The sequence below is a fragment of the Notothenia rossii genome (assembly GCF_949606895.1).
Source record: "Notothenia rossii genome assembly, chromosome: 9".
Taxonomy (NCBI): domain Eukaryota; kingdom Metazoa; phylum Chordata; class Actinopteri; order Perciformes; family Nototheniidae; genus Notothenia; species Notothenia rossii.
The window spans coordinates 67186297-67208454 of record NC_136907.1 but is presented as its reverse complement, the minus strand read 5'-3'; the positions used below and the strand labels follow the sequence as shown (position 1 = coordinate 67208454).

The window sequence follows — 22158 nt, the reverse complement described above, 5'->3', positions numbered from 1 at the left end:
GATCTGATACAGACTGATCCAGATTTGAACACTTCTATGACGTCACAGAAGTGGCGCTAAAACGGCTATTGGGCCAACTCCCAACAATCAGGAGGAGACAGCCACGGACATTGCCGTTCAAAGCGCTGGAGACGCTGTAGTACATATGCCAGGCCTGTTGATGGTGCTGTTCTCACAGAATCAGCCCATGCAAAGACAGTGTTAAATTGAGCGAAATGAGGAATGACTAAAATGCATGATATGTTTGGTATATGCCTTATATAGGTATGGTCCTACACTATATTATTCAAATATAGCATGATAGGTCCACTTTAAGATGCCCTCACGAATGGCCCGATGTTGTTACCATCAGAGCCGAATTTGAACATTTCCTTTATCGTGTGTCCATCAGGTGTCAATTTCGGGATAGTGTGACGCGGGCTTAAGGGAAAAAAAGGAACTATCTTCTTCATGAAATAATTGAATGTAATAAAATACACTATAAAGTATACTGTTGCTGGCACAACAAGCATTAGTTAGTCAGTGAAATGTGGGCACAACAATAAACAGCTCTCTTGGATGAGGTAGAGTATTTCTTGCCCCACGCAGTTATTTCCTTTAATTACGTCAAATTAAAGTTGCCAGGTTTTCTGGTCTTTGTGCTAAGTTGTTGGTAGCTTCATATTAACTGTAGCGACATGGAAGTGGTATGGACCTTTCAACTTACTCTGGGCAAGAAAGCAGGCATAAATATTGAACTATTATTGTTAAGGGGTTTTGATGAACCTGCATATTGAGCTATACATTTACTGCCATTGACTCTGCTTCCAGTTTCCATATATATCACAACTAGACCAACATACTCCCTAAAGCAGCACACTTACATCCTGTGCAGCGGGGTGATGCTGGAACAACAAATCATCTGCCTTTTTCAGCAGTCCAAGAATTATCTCATTATTCACTCTTGCTTAGTTTGCAGCCCCCGAGCATGTCCGAGCAGACCAGATGATGAGAGTGGGAATGGGAGGTAGTCAGGAGTAGGGTCGGGGGGCAAAGTTTGCTTGATTTTCTTTCAGTATGTGCTTTTGTTGCACCCACTTCCTTCATGGTAACAGCTGTCAAAACGTTGTCGGATTACAGCGCACCACAAATGTACAGCTCATATTAGAGCCTGGTACAGGGCAGGAAGTTAGGAGGAGTCCAGCAGCGGGGTACATTAAAGCCTCTCAGGTTCTCAGAGCAAAGCAGCTAGGACCCATGGGAGGAATAGCTAACACCAAGAGGGTGCTTCTCCTGCAATGCTATTTAGGTACGCGCGTAAGGGATATCGAGGGCTTTTCCACTGATGTTTTAGGTATTAGAACAGATATACACCATAATTGTGTGTTGTTTTCTCAACAGGATGTGAAGTTCCTATTCACAGCACCGGATCACAAAGCCCCTTTTTCCTGGATTAGCGGAGCTTCAGAGTTTGTATGATGAGGCCGCAAGACATTTGCAACATTGTTGAGAGAGAAAACTCCCTGAAATCTCCAGTCATCTGTTGAGGGAATAGAGCCTGTTGAAATAATATCAGTTCAGCAGGGTAATTCTCCGGCACGTACGTCCCTACGCTGCAAAACCAAAACAGAAATGTTGCACTAATGAGTTGCTTTGACGTTGAACTAAAACATCTCTGCCATGGTACTGTGCAGTGTAATATGACAGGGGCCTTGGTAATCAGTTTACACTAAATCAATATAAAAAGTAATAGCAAAGTTAGGTTGATCCTGCATGAAACTGTGAAAATCCAAGAACGTCTGGATCAGGTTCCCATAAACACTTAACCTCAACAATGACGTCTGATTACATAGAAGGCAGGCGTTTTTGCTGCAGTCACTATCAAAAAATGAGATGCAGACCTTTTCCCAGCCAGTTCACGGATTTAAACAGGAGGCTTTCTGGTCATAATTGCTGCTGTAGCAAAGGGGAAAACCCCTAAATGGCCGTGTTTTTTCATATGGTTTTGTGCCTGTTTTTGCCTGTAGAATATGTATGAATAATATCAAGTACACAACGTGTTTTCATTTGTTCAATTTAATTGAAGCTTTGGACAAAACAACCTCAACTCAAGTTTAACTACTTGCTTTTCCAGGAGCTTTCAACTTTATAACTTTAAGGTCAATATAAATTGAAAGAATAGGGGATTTTGAATGACAACTTATCAAACTTAAGCCTGTGATACAATCTAAAGCTCCATAATGAGTCAGAAAGTGGACCTTGAGTTATCTCCTAGTGTAATAATGTAAATCTGTTTAGTAAAGTCTGTGAGTTGTTGTCAGTATACAGTCTATGTTTGCAGAAATATGCCTCTGAAGGGCTGTAGTCTAACGAAATATTGAAGAAAAATGCCAAAATAAGTAATGTAAATTAGTATTTTTTAAATTGCGTTTTCACTCCAAATCCTAATCGTAAGTAGACAAATTAAGCAAAACCTTAAATTTAGATATGAGCATGCAGTTTGACTACGTTTTTTTTAATCAAAAACAATCAATTAATCAACTTGGATAAGCACAAGCTTTCCAAACCAAACCATTTTTAAATCATCAATAAAAACCTAGTATTATGATATCACATTTATGACGGTCATTGACTCATAAAACGAAATGCCTCCAAAGCACTACAAATGAATGAAACCACACATGAAATAATTTAAAAATTCATTTATTATTTCAGATTTTGTTCGCCTTTGTTATACAAAGATGTTAAATAACTTAAATACATTCTTACCAGTCATTTGTGATCTGTTTATACCTACAAGCTATACACATGAGGTAGAGGAAAATAATTTAGGGTTCCCATAAGACATGAATAAGTGAACATGGATGAAGCTTTGCTGGTGTAGTATCATCACAAAGAGCAATACATGGTTGATGTGTTTTACAAGCACAGTACAAATCCTAACAAAAAGTACATGTAGTTGCAAAGTGATCCAAAGGTTGTAGGAACTAGTCCACGACGATGCAATCATGAGTTTATAATGCATTGTATGTTGATGGCCGACATTACTAAGTACTTTCACAAAAATAGTTGATTATACAAACAGATTTAATGCTATAAAAAAGATATTGTTGATGACTGTGATTGTGTTTGAATACTCTCAAAACTGTGTCATGATCGTGCGCATGAATAAAAGACGGCTTAAGTGAGTTTATTTCAAAATTTGTTAGGATTTGTTAGTGCTTAGATAACAGCGAATTATGAGATATGAAATGCAATAGGTTCAAAGTATACACTGCTTCTCAAAGCCTCAACCCCAAAATTAGGAACAAACACCCAAAGGAAAAACAGAGTAAAAAATACAAGATATAAAATCAATTTAGACTTTGACGTTATTTACACTAAACACATGCTCATAATATATTTAAAAATAATTTATCTTTTTTTTTTCTTCTACAAAACAGAATTTTGTACATGATCCACTGACGACTCAACAGTGCAGAGTTTTGGATTTGAGAATATGGATGACTGCCCGACTGGCTGCTGCATCATGCTCCTTTTTTTTGGGCGAAATGTTTTGGGCCTATGTACAAAATCTATAAACAAACAAAAATGCACTCGGTGTGCATTTGGTATTCCTGTCATGCCTGTTTTGAATCCGCTCGATAGTGGAGAACCTCAGTGTGTTTAGGCGAAGGAGTGTGGACAACGCACACACCGAATGCTGTGGGAAGCAGGCATTTGTGCTTCAGGTCTCAGCATAGCTATTATGGTTTCCATGTAGCGTGCAAAGTTCTATGTATATGTTTTGACCAGTCTTTATTTGGCAATCCTCCTCATATCAAAATGCTTGGAATTCATCTCCTCCGAACAAATATTCCATGCAAGGCTTTCTTCATAAAAACATGTCAAGGACTGTGCTTTAATTTCTTAAAGATTCTGGTAATCATTTTGAAAGACTTTACCATCTCTTAAAAGCTACTTGTAAGTGTTTGTCGTGGTGCTGCATCGTTGATTAGAATCTGAAATCGTCTTGTTAGAGCAGCTGTGTGTTTTTCCACAAAAGTCTCACCCTAACGTTTCTTAACGCTACCAATTTCAGTTTCAGTTGCTTGTGAGAGTTGAACATGTGCCTCACTTTTGTCATTATACCACAGGAGAAGAAACCGTTACTATTTACAATTTAAAGAAAAGAAAAAAAAATCTGCACTGCGCTGTATCCATAAATACAGATCTTAAAATACTTTAAAGGGCTTTGGGGCTTCAGTGCGTAAATGGCGCTATAATACAAAGCTGGGTCCCTCACTCAGTAGTTAATTCACACCAAGGCATATCTTATAGTATATAACGTAATGTTCTCAGAAGTGCTGAGAATACAATGAAATGTTATTGTCTGCATTGTTTGTGTGTTCAGAAACATTTCTCATGTAATTAAACCTTTGATAGTATGGTAAAAAAGCAATAGTTTTGACATTTTGGAAAATAAGCTATTCTGCATTTTAGCTGAGAGTTAGATGAGAAGATCAATACTACTGTCTCATATGTCAAGCCAATATGAAACTACCACCAGCAGCCAGTTAGCTAATTCTATTTTAGCTGGGCTTAAAGACTGACAACAGGGAGAAAAGGCTAGCCTGGCTCTGTGTGCAGGTAACAAAATCTACCAAACAGCATTTCTAAAGTTCACTGATTACAATGTTATGTATTGTGCTTCCAGATGTAATGCTGAACTAAGCTAACCAGCTAGCTGTGTCCTTAAGCATGAGACCAGTATCAATTACTAACTCTCAGCAAGAAAGTAAATAGGAGTATTTCCCAATTGTCAAACTATTGACCTAAATTGTCACTGTAGTTGCATGGCAGGGTTCAGTATGCTGCATTGTGTCAAACGTGTCACTTTGTGCCAAGCAACAATATAAAAAAACATATCAAGTTGTATTTATTAAGAACTTTACTCACTTCAGAGAAAAGATTGCTGATTTGCAAAACCCCAATGTTTGCATTTAGGCATTCATTGGCTGAACATTACACAAATATAAGTCATATAGAAAATATATTTATATAAGCAATGAGACTTATTTATCTTCACTTGAGCAACCCTGCAGAGACGTCAAGTTAGATTTATGTCTCAGTTGCCCCTCATTGTTTAGACCGATGCAGCTCCCACTGGACGTGCTGCGGATCTACGTGTTGAATATGGCTCAATCAAATCACGGCAAGAGGACAGAAGGTTGTGACATGGTAGGGGGCTACAATCCTCCAGTTTTCCGCAGTTTTCTTTACATTTTCAAAGAATAAAACGTTAAATAAAATAAATGGATTTAAGCTCCGCACAGCCCAACAATTTCTGATGTGAGTCACACGCGGACCGTTTGCTGGTCCCCTGTTGCATTGGCTATAATAATATAATAAGGCCACTGTCATCTCCAACTTGGAAATGATATGTTTTTGGAATAATTCTTTCCTATTTTATCACAATAGTTTTAGTGGTCTAAGTTATTCCCTGAGCATTGGTTCGCTCAAGGCCGAGAATAGCCTAAACTGACTGGTTTAGTTATTTTCTGTGAATGCATTTACTGACATCTTCATATTATATTACGACAAAAAAAAATTGAAATTATTTTTTCTCCTGTGAAGAAGTAGTCCAAAAGGATCTATAAATTATCCACAGCGAAGGACAAAGTGTGCTGCTTTCCAAAGGGCCTTGTCAACATGAATCAGGAAGAAGAACGAGCGAGAACACACAAACAACATAATATTTGTGTGGTTAGTGGTTTGTTTTAACATAGTTAGATAAGTGGCTTGTATAATATCATTCAAATATAACTTCATTTATGTACATACATATGCAAACACACAATGTGTGTGTGTGTAACTATGTGCGTGTAGAGTAAATCTTACACCCTGTCTTTTTTTTTTTCTTTTAGCAGTCTCTGAATATGGTTTCTATTGCCATAAAAGTCGTCATTCGAACCCCCCTCCCACCTCAATGTCTATCACATCCTCACGTACAAACACACACATGTAAAGATTGACAAACAGACACACACACACACATTTCATCTTTGGGCAAAACCCCAGAAACCAGTCTGTTGGGGTTACTGTCCTTGTGTTGGATCCTCATTTATTGGATGCTAATCTCTGTTTTCTTGTGAAAAGATGCAATTGGATTTTAGGAAATAAAAAGCTTTTCTCTTCAAGGCAAGCCGTGCTAAAAAAAAAAAAGCTTGAGATGTTGACCCAGTTGTCTGAGAAGGTAATTTTGATCTGCAAAGCCCCGACATGGGGCTAAAGGACCTCTGGAACCAAACCCACAGAAATCCCTCAAAGTGCTAATTGCTTCTCCATCGGCTTGCTCCTTTTTTGTTAGCGGGACATTGTTCCGACAGTGTGAGCAAAACCTTGTTTGAGAACAAATCAGCCACTCCGTTTCAACACCACCATCTTTACTTGCTGATCACAGGGGCTGACAGGTCACAGGTTTACCCTTTGCAGGTATAGACCTCTTCTCTCTGCGTGCACTGCTTGCATTCGACATAGCAGCACCAGCGCACCTGGCACTGGCAGGGCCGAGTCACCTCCCTACTTTGAGTGTTATGGCCTCGACCGCAGCAGATAGCGTCGCAGTTATTGTCTTTGTAGCACGTACGGGCCGCTGTGCCTGATGAGTACTTGCTGGGTCTACAAAAACTGGGCGAGTCCTCGATGTGGAGCAAGGTCATCGTGCGAGGGATCTGATCATTCGGGCCAGGCAGAGGTGGAGGCGGAGGCGGTGGCTGTTGCTGCTGCGGCTGCTCCTGCTGCTGCTGTTGTTGTTGTTGTTGCTGCTGCTGCTGCTGCTGCTGCTGTTGTTGTTGTTGTTGCTGTTGTTGCTGTTGTTGTCTCCGGCCTGTGGCTATCTCTCCCTCCCCTGTGGCTTCATTGGTGGAGCTGCCGACCTTACTGCCATTCTCGTAGAGCAGCTTCAGGTTCGCGCCAATCTCGTGGAAGGGCAGCAGCTGCCTCCAGCAGGTCCGGACGGTGCAGGAGCCGGAGACACCGTGGCATTTGCAAGTGATGTTTCCCTTGGTTATCTGGTTCAGAAACAATGAAATATTGTTAACGGGCATGACACATTAAAGCATGCTATGTCATTTAATGAGCCTTTGTTTGGTAAGCAGGATTTAAAAGAGCCAAATTACCCAAAGATGCTCACAATTAGACTGCCGTGGTTTGGGGGTAATGTCAAGACACCATGGAAAATGATTACTATCAATATTACATTCATTGCTCTGTTTGATATCATGTTCAGACTGGAAAGCAAAAGCTTCACATATTGCATGTGAACAATTATTATTATAATTAAAAAGGAGAACAATGTTACACTTTGTCTTAGCCTCCATATCAAAGAGCCAAAGAATAATACCTGGGATTGGGAAGCTGGATTGTTGTTATCATAACCGACATTTTGATCCAAGTCAATAATAGTAATCAGGATAAGTGATGGGAGGATTCGAGGAGAAAAACTCTCAAGTAGACAACCAATTCGGACAGCCATGGAAAAGAGTTGATAAACCAAATCTTCTAGTGTTGTAATTATATAATAAACTAGGGTCATGCAAACAGTTAAAAATTAAAATAATAGTAGAAAAAGTCCTCTCAATATAAAATTGTACATAATTGCAAGTGAAACATGGGCATTTTGAGCAAAAGTGACCACAAGCACGTTACTTTAACACAACTTGACCTCTTAGTGGTCAGCCAAAGTTCACTTCAGCATCAACCACAGAGTCAAAGCAGTGTGTGTGCGAAAATCAATGACAATAACACATTGTCTTAGCAGTTTGGATAGCATCTACAGTTCTTTTTCTCAGACTGTGAAAGAGATCGGGAACAGGAAGCGCATATTCATCACACCGGCAGGTCAAGAAAATTTGATAGGTCAGCTTTTTAATGTCGGGGGGGATGCAGAGGCTAGCACATTCCAGCTCCGTCCTCCGTTTGGGAATTCATCCCGAACGACTGTGGTGTACCTCACTACATGTGCAAATCACCACGAACAAAAAGGAGCAAAAACAACGTTGTAAATCTTTTATCGCAAATGAAATCTCCTCAGAGAGGGATTTTGGAGTGCCGAGCAGAAAAGGAAGAGCCTGCTTTGGCTTTGAGGAGAGTTTTGTATCTGCTAACATTTGGGAAGTGTGCCTCTGCTATAACTCATTTTGAAACCAAAAGGAAAATGGCTACAATATGAGAAAAAGCAACAGATTCCAGACCTTAAGTTTGCTTTGGCATGACAAACTAAAACCATTCACTACTTTTTTATTTTACTATTAAAAACATTTCCAAGACGAAAATATTTGCGTATTTGCTTATCACCAACAATTACAGAATGTTGCCAAAGCACAAATGTGAGTCACTTACACTCTGTAATCTAGGAGGGAAACCAAATATTGACCAACTAGCACTTTGAGTATTCACCAATATTAAAGTGGCAATTAGTCTAATCAGTTTATCTTTTTTCCAAGTTTCTAGGAGATACATTTAACTTTGCTTATTTGTCTGTATTACGTTATCACAGTTTTCCCACCATTAAACTGATTTGTGTGAGTTTGTTTGAATACTATCTGTGACTCCAAATAAACTCTGATACCATTCAAACTGTTTTCCTTGTGTCCTGGTTTGCCTCATGGGTATGGTATATTACATTTCAGATTATGACTTTAATAAAAAGGCAAAAAAGGAGTACTGTTGGTGAACATCTGCTAAAAAACGTATTGTGTAATTTTGTATTGTTTCCTTTGAATGTTAACTCCCTTAAACACAGCTTTGGGAATCACAAAAGATAGGAAGAACAGTCAAAATCAATGAAGCAGAGGCTAAGATATTTCATGAGTTCAAACTTAGACATTGTACTCATTGATGATACAAAAACTGTCTCTTATTTAAAGAGATGCCACTTAAATCATTGTTCTCGTTTTAAGTAAGCCTTCTCCAGAGCCACATAAGACATTATACCACTGCTAAATCACCAGCTTACCTTAATGCCCACATTTGTGTTGTGCATGTCCACACGTGCGCGCAGGTCCTTATTGGAGCGTTTGCCCAGGAAGTCCCTAACAAACTTGTTTGCATATTTGATGTTGTCTCCGCAGCCTCCCCATTGCCAAGCCTTGCGGTTCTCCAGGTCCGGGGCCTCGTCACACGTGCAGCGCTCCATGCGTCCTGCGCTGCAAGCTTTTGCCATCGCATGGGTTAGTCCAGCCGAGGAGATGGCGTACAAGAAGGCTGTCTCTTTAAATCCTGGAAAAGACACATTGCACATTAACAAATGAGAGGCAGGACAAAAAGAAAAGATTCTAGTGCAACTTCTGTTTTTACATTTGAAGCACAGGAGTGTAAAATACAAAGATACTTCAGTTGTTTTTCTAGTTGTGCAATATTTCTGAGAGACAAAGTTTGTCTTACAAGTTCAAAAAGAGAAGGAAAGGGCATATATACCTCTCTTCAGTATGTTGGCTCGGTGGCGTCCCTCTAAGGGGCAGTTCCACCTCTCAAAGCGAAATTGGTAATGGCATTCTTGGGCGCTCATGGTGATGGCCTCTCTCAGGGTCTCTGCCACGCCCGGGTCTCGTCTGCACATCCTGCGCTGCTTCTTCTCCAGTTTGAGCCGGTCACACAGCTTGTAGTGGGCCCTGCCCACGTTCTCCTCTGGTAGAGAGTTCAGTGGCAGGTTAGAAAACGGTTCATTACCTGTCAACCTGGAGGGAAAGATCACAGAGGCACTCAGTTAACACTCTGCACAGAGAGGGGGTGGATTCATCTTGATAAAAGGATGCTGACCTTCCTGGATAAACAATAAGAGTTGCAAAGATTTACTACATAAACAGCTGGGGCATATAATACTCCGAAGTTTGGTTAATGTTCAAATGATTTCCGCTGTTCAGGTTAATGTTCAGGGGAAATCAGCATTTGTTCGAGATTGAGATCAACCTCCAGCACAGGCGTGTCTGTGTATAGAGCAAATTCTCCAAAGAGGTGGATGAGTTCTTACTTTTCATAAGAAGTTCCTGACACTGTTTTGTCCCCGTTTTAGACCTCACACAGTAATGAAGTCAAAGACTAGCAGCTCACTACCTAATGTGTTGTGAATTTAGGATTGAGATTATACATTTTATACGTAAGAAAGCATTCAGTTTATGTGGGGACATGTTCTAAACAATGGCACGCGGTGAACGTGACAGTCATACCACAAGCATGTGAAACAGTAGCCAGTGAATACTTGGTTTAATATTTATATCGTGTCCTAAGGGGGGGATGTCACTCACAGCAGTGTTGTATAGATTTAAACATGATCACACAGCAGGATTTACACTCTCATTATAGAAGCCCCATAACAAAAGCGCAGTATTCAGGACCTTAAAGCTGCGATCCATTTGAAATATAACAAGCAGGAGATTCAGTTCTAAACACGGTATGGAGAACATGTGGTAGACTTGCTAGACTCCTTTCGTCGGTTTATTTAAGGGAAGCGTATATAAAACACACAAAGCGAGAACTGCCACATAGCTGGCAAAACCGACGACCAACGTTCTGAGGTTGTGATGGGGAGAGCAGAGCATTACTTTCATAAACACACACAGGGGACATGACTGTCAGCCTGTGACCATTTTGGTCACACCATCTGACAGGATTGGCACCGTAGTTGTTCATTATGTGGAATTCCTGGCCTCCTTAACACCCTTAAAGTGAAACTGAAGAATAAATGGATTTACAGAACTCACAAAAGCACACGACATCTAGCCAACGTGCCTTTGCAGACAGACACTAAAAGGACACTTTTGTGTATGGATGATGGACACATTATCTAATGCGGAACTAACAAAAGAAATGAAGGACTTCTACTTTTTCCTTTTTTATAATAAAGTGTTCCATTTTTATCTTTTTAAAATGAAAAATAATAATCGAAGAACCCAATTTTACAAGTGTCTCTACAGATACATTTCATAGATAAAAGAAGTGATACAGTAACGCCAACTAAATAAATGGTTTAATCCTTTTGTGCATGTAAAAACAACCAAATAAAAAGCAACAGTAAACAGGAAATCTGCCTGATGGTTGGATTGAGCAACCATTGTGAAAGAAAATGTGTTTGTGCAGAGCACCTGCTGGATGTCCACACCAGTTTAGTTAATGGAGCAGAACTGTTGATAAGTGTGATCTACATTACTTACATTTTTGACTTCATTATTGTTTTTCTGAGAGGATTTTGACACCACTCATATTCACTTCAGCCTCTAGCAGAAGGTCACAGGAGATCTTCAACAAGAGAATGTTTTAATAAGTCCAACAACTGACTGAAATGTTTCCCCTCAAGACAATACAAATGGGCTTAATAGTTCACATATGGTATATGATATTGTCTTTAAGATACACTCACGGCCTGGTTAAAAATCCAAGCAGTCAAATCAAGAAGGATCAGGATTTGCTTTCAGATTGGGTCAAAATGGTTTCCTTTTTACAAAGTGTGTTTGCCTTTCCTTTACTTGTCTGACAGCTATGAATTTTCAAATGGAAACCTGGCAAGCTGCGTCTTGACAGAGATTGCTCTCCCAACACACTTAGAGAGTTAAAAAAATGTATGGTTTGAGGCGTACAGAGCGTAGCGTACCCAATGCACGAAATTGTCTCGCTGTGAATATCATTTTCCTCTTATGTGTCTGATGCTTTGTTAAAATCCACGTTGCCAACAATGCCAAGAAAACATATTCAAAGGGCCAAAAGAAACAGTTCCAGCTGACCCGGTATGTTACATATGACTGACAACCGTTCCACAACAAGCACGTTCTATGGCAAGCAAGCAGTCAGGGATTGAATGATGGCGCCACGTGGAGTACCTGCCCAAGTTCATTTGAAACACCAGTGGGAAATTAAAAACCATGTGAATTTCAAGAAATATTGTAAATTCACACCAGGAGCCAGTGTGCTATTACACGTCTGCAAGTTGAAAAAAACTATTGACACGTGTATTAAACTTAGCAAATAGATCCAACCAACAAATGGTGTTCTTATTTACTCAATAGCACCAGCATGATGTGCACATTCCTTGGTAAGGCATGCATAGTAACTCATATCAGCGTCAGATCTTCCAAAAGCACAAACGCCTGCCAAAACAAGAGACCATTAGAGTGACAGGCCTTAACTCTCTGTGTGACGTCCGCCTGTTAAAGACAAGAAGATGGTCTGAGAGAAGCTGGAGGGAGGCCAAAGAAGACATGACACTGATCTCACTGCTACCGTGTTTGCGGCTTGCATATTTCTAGTTGCAAAGACAGCCTGGAGGCAAAGCATGGAGGGAAGAGATTTGAGAGCGGAGAAACACTACATATGTATCTCCAGAGAATAAACTACTGGCCATGACTCGCTTTTTGTGCAATCAAATAGTATCACAGATGTACACTGATTTCATTGTCTCTGTCTATATAATATCTTATTCTGGATGCCATTTTTTTGATGTTCACAAGATTAATAGCTGGGTTCACGTCAATCATTCCTCTTGAATTCAACATTATTGGAAATTAAAGATCATATTTTCCATGTCCCCTGCTGTCACACAAAAGGCCACACATTCCAATATGGTGATCTGCAGAAAAAAATGAAATATCTCTCTGCTGTTTGCTGAGAAACGAACTCATTCAACTCACTGAGAGGAAAAGACAATTGGAAAACAGCACAGGGGCTGAATCTCAAATCATTACAAATCTTGGGTCAAAAGGAAATAATTTGAGTCATGAGAGACTTTAGAGATGTATTATTTCCGTACTCCACCAGACAAGTCTACATTTTCCTTGATTACGACATTAATTTGTGAGTTTTCCCATCACGATGAGTACGTTTAGGGGAAACGGGGAAAGACAAACGTCATCTTTAACAACTCTCTTTTAAATATAGGGTACCGCTTTCTAATTATGGATAATTTATTGTTACAAATGGCTATCGTAAGCGTTAATCAATTATTTACTATAGCTTTCCATGAGATGACTCATTGTGGGTTATTAAATGTCAGAAAAATAGTAAAGGAGCTCCTGGCAACGTCTTAAATAAGGTGATTCTGTCCAAACATTTGACCCATTTCAAAAGATTTATATAGGCACAATCAGAGCGTTATTGTAAAATACCAAATAGAAAACGTAATTTATCCCTTACTGGTATTGCTACATTTGTCTGATAATTAATATATAAAGAATGATCTACTACCAAGGTCTAAGGCAGGGATTGGTTGCATCTTATAAACCCTTTTAAAAAGCGTGCAATAATAGAAGGAACACAAACATAGCCCTAAGTGACTTACATGCTATCACTGCCACACTGAATTAGATGAAGTAAAATCATGTAACTCTGTGTTTTTACATCATGGACCATTTTCTGTAGGTGTTTTTGTTTGACGTGTTGTTTAAGGTGTTGGCACAGCAACACCAATTACACGTGGAATACAACACCAACATATAAAAGTCATTATTATCCTATGTGAGGTCGGATTCTTGCTGATGTTTGCTCAGCTTTGCCTTTTCCATTTACACACTTGCCTCTACTACACACTCCTCACAGACAACACTGACCCACTCTCACGCAGCGCCTCCTCCACTGTCTTTCACTTAGTAACACCGGCGTTTGTTTAGTCTTTTCTCTCTCTCCCTTTCAGCACCTCCCATTGCCCGTGACATTTACTTTATATACATTTTCCAATGCAGTGGGTTGAGGGAAAACAGCTCGTTTCACACCGTGGAGCCTCAGAGTCGATCCCTCGAGGAAATCATTGACTAGCGCTAAAGTTCGCCATCAGCACTACCTCTCCGGCTTTACATTACAGGCCTGCAGTGACCCCCAGCTGGAAAATCTGCTCGTTCTTCTCTGGTTTGGTATGTAAGTTATGTATGTGTGTTATATATGTTAAGATGGTGTAATAGTACCTAGAACCTACTATCTCTTACCTTTGCTTGTTAAGGCCTAAATGCTGGTCTGCTATGTGTACAGGGTACAAACACACATGACTTTGTGCGCTGCTGTTATCCATTGACTCACACAAACATAAACAACATAAAGGCAGCTCGGTCCATGTGGTATAGATTAATCTCAGGAGGAAAAAGCAATCCACACGGCACTAACTTTACAAGTGTACGATCACTGACATACTGTGTAGAGCAAACATTTTGAAAATAATACGCCAAGTTACCAAAGCAAACATTTTTCTGGCAGAAGAGTTTTGGCGATTGTCAACCAGTGTCTGTTTATCATCTTCACTCTACAGTTGCTGGCTTCATTTGTGTATATAGTTACAATATAGACATGTGTGTGCATGCGTGCATGTGCTGTGGCATATAGGCACTTACTACCTTAAGTCAACACCCACAGGAGTCAGTCGTGGCTGAACGCGCCCAGGCAGAAAAGCAAAAAAGCCACAGCTTCTCCATCAGCCTGAACTTGCAGGTTGTGTGGTCTGGTGTCTCCTAGATCACAACTTACCCCCCTCCTCCTTCTCCTTCTCCTTCTTTTTCCCTCGTCTCCAAACTTTCCCTTTTCCCACTGGTCAATTACTCTAAACGAATGCCAATCATTCTGTCCAGCTGTTGGCTCAAAACAAAGCCTCCTGTAGACAAAACCACCGCTGTCTGGGACGTACCCTGCACAAGACAATGACAGACATGAACATGTGTCCTGGAACAGTTCAGCTGTCATGAAGACAAACTACCGTGCTCACCTGAGATTACTCTGTACATATCTTTAAAAATCAAACATTTTGTTTTTGTAGGAAATTAAACCCGCCAGTGCAGATCTCCTTTTTTCTCTTTTACAATTTACTCCTGCCTTCACAGTGTTTAAAATGCTCTTTTTTGGTAGAAAAAAGTGTCTGTTTTTCTCAGAAATGTTGGATGAACTTCAGACCACCCTGCCCAAGTCCCATCTGGTGTATCACAGCACAGGCTATGCCAGAGGTTGTAGGAATGTGAGTGTGTGTGGTGTTTTCCCTCTGGCCCACTCTAACTATAGCTGACAATGTGCTCCACAGCTTAAACTTGAATAATTGAAGAAACCATGAATCAGTGTCAAATGACTCTCCGGTACATGGAGTTTCCAGGCTATTGTCCACCTCCAAGACGTTTATAAGAGACAAAATCCTGCACAGGACTCATATCATTTCTCCCCAACAGCTAAAGTGACACCGTTAGTTGCCCAAGTCTTTAAAAACAGAAATAGGGGAAAGAGTAAATGGTTATGTATGAGGCTAAAATAAGATTAGTCACTGGTTGAAAGCACTGGGTGTTGTGACTACTCCTAACAAGCTGTGGCTGTACAGTAACATGACAAAACGACTTTGAAAACAAAGTGGTACTGGCCTGGGACTTAGTAAGTCATTATTAGTTTAGTAATGAGCCTTTCTGCGTAGTGGGGATGCTATGCAACGTCTAGAAGCACAGCTATTCACAGTGTGAGGGGGGAAAGTCCACTATCTTGAATGACTTCACAGGATATGACCAAATGTTATATCATTTGCTGTCCCTTCTGGTCATTTACAACCCACATAAGTTGTGTCAGACTACTCCCACTAATTGACTGATTGGGTAGAGTTCCTGCTCAACTCTCTTGATATTTTAAAGTTAGCTTTTCCTCCCAAAAAGTTGCACCACTCTAAAATATTTTTGTTTCAATTCAAAAAAAAAGGGGAAAAGTTACTGTTGAGCCTAATTTTTAATCCGCAGCTGTTAATGCGAGCGCTGGTAGCTGAGCAGTAGGACTACAGGACTTGGGTTTGGGAATGGGAGTGTGGGGCATGGTAAGAGGTTTAACTGCTATGTGAGAACTCAAGGCTTCTAAGGTCAGCAGCTCAGTTATAGTCACTGTGTGACTGGCACAGATTGGGCGTGCAGCAGTGTCCGCATGACTCCCCTGTTCTAGCCTACACCATGGCACAGAGCAGCCCTGTACCAGCGCACCAAACACGTTCAGGCACACATACTGTACTTAGCTCTCACCGGTTCGCACATGCAGACACAAGACCCAGACTATGGTAATTTGGCGAGAGACTGTTAGTTTGACTACGAACTGTTAAGCAGACAATTGAAAGTGTTCAATGGAAATATCAGGTTTGTTAATTCCTTGTGCGATGGGCTAAAGGCACTCCTTGAATAAACCGAGCGTGCAAAGTCAAACCGCAAAATCCAAAACAAAACACTTGGTGTTTTGAATCACTTATGCCTCAGTAAATACAGTGGCTGAGTTCATTGGCGGTTATTTGCTCTTCTGAAAGATTAGTTGTTTCCTACAAGACCTACAGAACCCAAATGCAAAACAAAAGTGCAACATGTCATTGTTTTTAATCTGAATTATTCAAGCTCAAACACTGACAGTAATTTGCAAGCCAAAGACAGAAATGTATGTTAATTTGACTCATCTTACAAATATTCCCCAGTAGCATGCGTTTCTGTGCATGTACACACAGCTCATTTATCGCCTGGAGTGAAGGAGTTTTAATCTTTAGAACTGACTGATGAGTTAAGCTGCAGCAACCATTTCATGCAAATGGGGCCATTTTCACCGTGTAGCAAAAGTACTGCACATTACAGTCAGTGTTCATCTGACTACGTCCATTCTCAAACTAGTTCTCAGGCTGTATGAATAAATATGCCTTTTGGGACAAACCTTAGTCTATTCAATTACACCCATTTGGCAAACATTGAATGCAGTACCTGAGTATCTGAGTGCACGTCAGGTCAGGCTTCTATATCATTGTGTTTATGTAAGATGAACGTCCTGATAAAAGTGCAGTAAAATTCTAAACATGCGGTTTTGAACAGGTATGGTCAACTTCCTTTCATCCTTTATGAAATTATGAATCTTTGAAAACTGGAATGTAAGATTAAAAACAAAGATTAAATGTTGGCTGTAGAAAGTTTGAAACTGTGAAGGTTGACATAGAAAAATGCACGGATATTTTATACGGCTAAAGCCTTAAGTAAGGGTTGTCAATCTACTAATCTTGGCACATGTGAAGCGCCATGTCTCTCCTATCCCCACAAACCAAGCAGAGAAAACGCCTGCGGTCAAGGATGGAAAACACAGGACATAGCGGTTACGCTAACTAGCATCATCTCATCAATGCCTGACCACTAAAAGTATCTTGAGTCTATATTAGTTTTCCTGTTTTGCAAATTGCCCATGTCTACAGCTACATCTGTAAAAATCATCATGCGTTACCAACAACACTTCAACAGGAGTTTCCCTACCATATCATCTGACTATCCACCAATGACGTGCACAGCTGCCTGGTGGGAAAGCCCTTTAAAATCAAAAATATCTCGGCTGTGGTTTTCTCTGCATGCTGATGACACCAAAACTGTTGTTTTTAGGATGTGAGCAAGCCAAGCACAATTTAAAAGCCTTACCAAACCAAGAAATATTCAAAATATTCTGAAGAACCATGGTATTATACAATATGAGTCCCATAACAACCCACTACAGGCACCACTGAAACCTCCATAACAAGATGTTTACCACTGCAATTTTTGGAATCAACAGTAAGGCTGTGCATTAGTTAGGAGAAGAAGTAATATAGAGAGGGGAATTTCTGCTTCTTAAGCTGAATTTCAAACACACTTTGCACATGTCATGCAGGTTGACCACATCTAAGCATACATCAACCTTTTCTCTTCCTGAATTTTTTTTACACAGACTTGGCTGCCTTTACATTTGATGTTTTCTTATTTAATTTCCCACTCTCCTAATGTTACACAAAAAGGTTACAAAGTGCTGATTGAGGCCCATCCTGCACTCTCAGAAGGTGCTGCACCACCATGTGGCATCCACAGGCATGGCAGGCCTCTCAAGAGGGATGTTATAGAGCAGAACACTGAAAGCAAAGCATGGCTTAGCTCAAATCCAGATGTATCAAACAAAAACATAAAGAAAACAAAGCTCTCTCTTTTCAGAGGCCATGCGGTCTGTTATCTAAGCCTCCAGGTTTGCGTGATCTCACCACGCTACATGGTCACAGCGTTAGAGCTGAGAGAATCCTATCTTCTTGGCTCACAGTAAAGTGATACCCTTTGAGGTGTGGCTGTAGCCACAGGATATCCTATGAAGTTGGGAAATCCCTCTATCAACGGGGCTCCCCGCCCTTGCTGCACGTCAGGGCTAATCAGTCCTTAAGGCCTGGTAATGAGATGCCCGCCACCACTGTCTGCCAGGCATCGCCAGTCTGAGCCCACACTAACTCTGCTGCTCCTAATGAGTGGTAATCACCCAGCAGCTCCCCACAAACCACTGTAGTGATGCCGGCACGCACATGAGGCAGGCAACCAGAAGACAGGAGGGGAGAGAGAGGAGGGAAACTTTAAAACGCACTTCTGTTTGATACACATCAGGAATTAATTCAGCACTGTGATAAAAAACCTTGTACAGCTGCAAACTGAAAAATCATTCCTCAGTAAATGTACACACATCCCATTTGTTACCATGTTGTTTTTGGCATTCTGCCTGACTTAATGGAGCGCTGAAAACAATAAGACCATCTGAAAGAGCATCAGCTCTCTTTCAGGAACAAACTGATGATAGGAGGGTTTAAGAATATTACAGTTATCAAACAGCAAGTAGGACCAACACTATATTTGCTTCTTCCGGTGGTTGCGGTGCCTCTTATATTGGTAAATCAGAGAGGCAGTTGCATGACTGTGGGCAACCTTCCTGTATATGTCGCACATGAACTAAATAAAAACAAACTCTTGACTAAGTGTTAGGACTCGCATTCAGCACAGTTTACAAGACCACAGAATGACATGCCTTTACCAAAACTCAAATGTACACCAACACAGTTGTCTCAGAGAGCCCTTTGAGCCCAGAAGGGTCAACTGAGAAAACAAATGACTTCCTTCTCTGACAGATTATACATCTCATCAAGGTGCTGTAACCTATTAAGTCAGGTAACGAAAGTTAAGCCAGGATCTCTGATTCAAACTCTAATGATAACGGATTCAGCAGAACCAGCACCTGCCACAACAGGCTGAGGGAAAGAAAATGAGTGCTCACATTCTTGTGGCAAAGGATGACAATTTAAGCGGGTGCTTGACTACGCCAGGAATCCCACCCCACCCTCGACTGCGCAGACTATGGGCAGGAGAGATTGTGTTTATGTTACACTTACGCTCCACCACACTCTGGAAATTGGGTATGCAACATTGACCCTCTATTTTGAGTAAATCAGTACTCAAGAGGCCCTAGGATGCCTCACGCTCATGGAATATTTATTTGAACAGGTTTGTGTTTGTGTGTCCCAAAGTCGAGCAGGACTTTGCCGGAGTGTCACTGGTGTCGGGTTTCTGGGAAATTGGCCACTGGGCAGTCACATTCTGTATCTGTGTCACCTGTGCAGGCTCTTTCAGTATGTTTCATGTTCCTCAGCTGCAGGGCTAAATCATTCACTGACACTCATTCATATTCCCTCCTCAGCGAGCCGTGGAATAATAAATCTGGAGTATCGTAATACCACATGTCTCGCTGCACTACACAGGCCACAGCAAGAGAACAGACTGACAGAGAGAATTGAAAACAAGTGCTAACTGAATAAGTAAATACGCATTACCATTAGGACCATTAAGGCGGATGTAAGTGCCAATTTGGCACGTCAACCTTAATACACACTGCCTGCGAAGGGTGACACTGCTACAGGGAGGGAGGCAGAAACAGAGAGGAGGGTTACATTTGTCCTTCCAATGCAACTTTGGAGCGGAAACCGAGGACTACCGATGATGACGTTTTACTGAGAAGGGCTGTGATATTTCCACCATACGAGCTATTACAGGTGCTGTACAGCATGTTTACATCACCCAGATATGTGCCAAGACCTCAGTGCAACACCCAAGAGAACAACATTTACTCAGACGCACTAGAAACTGTGTCACAACCACAACAATCTGGTTAATTCAGACAGAAGAAAAAGCAAGAATTCCCAACATTGTTGTTCTTTTCATATTTTGTCTTACCCCAAATCAGGAAAGCCTATACAGCCCGTAGGAGTTAAGGTCAACAGGTCTAACACACAAGTCTAACGGGCCCTTAGGGGACACTTCCTGTGCTCTCTTGCAGATTCACAACATTTCCCAGATCAACTAACACTCCTGGATCCAGCACAACACCCATACCTATCATAAATTTGACTCTGCTGGAAAGGCTTCGATTGTCATCACTGCACAGTCACAGCGATTTGTCTCTGAGCACGTCTGCACTGTTTTCATCCAAGGGTAGCAGTAACAACACCCATCAACACGGATATTTGTAGATACTACGGAAAAGCACCAAGATCTTGCTTGGGTTTTTAGTTTGACCTGCCACCTTAGTACATTTTGTTCTGTCAGTTTTTAAAGATTTGGTGTCTTTTGGGGGATTGTGGGATGAAGACAGGTGAAACATGGCTGCTCTCACACCTGACAAAATCCGGACCTCAGTTGAACGACCTTTGCTTCCCTGCAGGGTAATGGTCGTATTTAACTAAAACAGTAAAAAGAAAACTAAAAGTGCAAGTTCATGGGAGCAGGCAAACAGGAGTTCAGTGCATTAGTAGGCACTCTGAAGTGGAGGTCATAGTGGGCTACACCTAAAATTCAAGGCGTTTCCTGAGAATGACTTACTTTGACATATACACCCCTGTGTTCTTCCTAAATTAAACATTATTGTGAATATGACATGATTTATGAAACCCTTAATTTGTTGGTTTCATTTCATAACACGTGTTCCAAGTGTGTTTTAAAGCTGATGGAGGAAGCAGAAGAGAGAAAAAAGCCTGCCAGAATTGGGTGATGTTTATGCTGGATGGGGGAATTTTTCTGTGCAAGCTGAGCAGACGTTTCGGCCACCAGTTCAGTCAGATTGCTTTATTGTTACCAGCTGTGGAGTCTGAGGCATATACACTCACCTTTCACTCCGCGGTTGTTTTCAGAGTCGACTAAGGATATGATTTTACAAGTGTTTCAGCAAAAATAATCACTCCACCACTACCTGCCATTCAACGCGCCAGGGGTTACATTACACAGGGCGCTGGCTCAATTGTCACGGAGAGAATGGGGTGAGCTCTCCTCGGCCAACATTACGCCGGGGCTGCGTATAGCTACCTGTTATAGATGCTGTGTTAATGGGCTTTCTAAGATAGTCTCTGACCCTGCTTGTCACACAAAAATGCAATTGTCAGCAGCTCCAGTGAGGCCAAATCATGTGCTGACAACCTGCTGCAGTCACCAGCTGCGAGGCCGCTGAGGGCTGCGCAACCGCGGCCAAATGACACCTCGCTGACCCGCTGATATTAATGCAATCAAAACAACTTATAAAACAAATCAAAGTGGGTTAGGCATGTTTTTAGTTGCAGAGTCTCTCAAGAAACCTCAATGAACTGTTTCAGCGGGGTTTAAAGTTAAAGATATAAATGTGTTACCTGCTTTTAGGAACCAATCAAATCAATGAAAGCAGCATCATGGACATACTATAGTGTCTGTTAGTCCTTACCCAAAATAAGCTGCGGTTGGTCCCGGCAAGTTGAGAAGATACACTATGACTGTGAACGATAACCATCCCAGGAGTAGGTGTCCATCCAGCATTTTGCTGCGGCTCCAGGGCAGATCATTTCGTTTCTCCTGAGTAGCTGTGTAAAATCCCTTCTTGAATGTTCAACACTTCTTATACAGAGAGGAGCTGCGCTGCGCTCCTCCCATGAGCAGAGGAAAGAGAGAGAGGGGGAGAGAGCGAGTAATATGGCAATACATACAGAGTTGAGCTGATTCACAATTCACTCTCAGGTTTCAGAGAGATACATCTTCCCAGTTGCCTTCATTTATGATTGGCACTAGTGGGCGTTTTAAACACCATATCGTCAGTGTTTTTGCATACTGAGGTCAGTATGAGCTGGCCTGTTTATGATCAAATACTTGTTTACCATCAGTCAGTGGCAGTTTATTTCCAGTATAGCAAATCTTGAATTTGTATAATCCAGCAGATGCAGGATAACAGTTACTGGCCCCATATGGAAGTGTATGAAGTCCAACGCTAAATAAGATGTTGTAGCTGGACTTTTTAAAAATAGTTTATTCTGTGCAGCAATGTAAAGTAACTAAGTATATTTACTCCATTATTGTACTTAAGCTACAGATCAGACACTGGAACACGTTTAACACATGTGGACCG

At 41.1% G+C, this 22158-nt stretch overlaps 2 protein-coding genes across 2 annotated transcripts in view; one reads left to right on the top strand and one right to left on the bottom strand.

Moving 5' to 3' along the window:
• wnt3a (wingless-type MMTV integration site family, member 3A) overlaps nucleotides 1–22158 on the top strand; it is a 61285-nt gene that overhangs the window by 15233 nt on the left and 23894 nt on the right. The window lies entirely within an intron of this gene.
• wnt9a (wingless-type MMTV integration site family, member 9A) lies at nucleotides 2667–21687 on the bottom strand. The gene is made up of 4 exons (XM_079652135.1): nucleotides 21484–21687; nucleotides 9439–9698; nucleotides 8978–9240; nucleotides 2667–7031 (listed from the first exon to the last, which is right to left on the bottom strand). The coding sequence occupies exons 1-4, from the start codon at nucleotides 21573–21575 to the stop codon at nucleotides 6441–6443; spliced, it is 1206 nt and encodes a 401-aa protein (XP_079508261.1). The 5' UTR covers nucleotides 21576–21687; the 3' UTR covers nucleotides 2667–6440.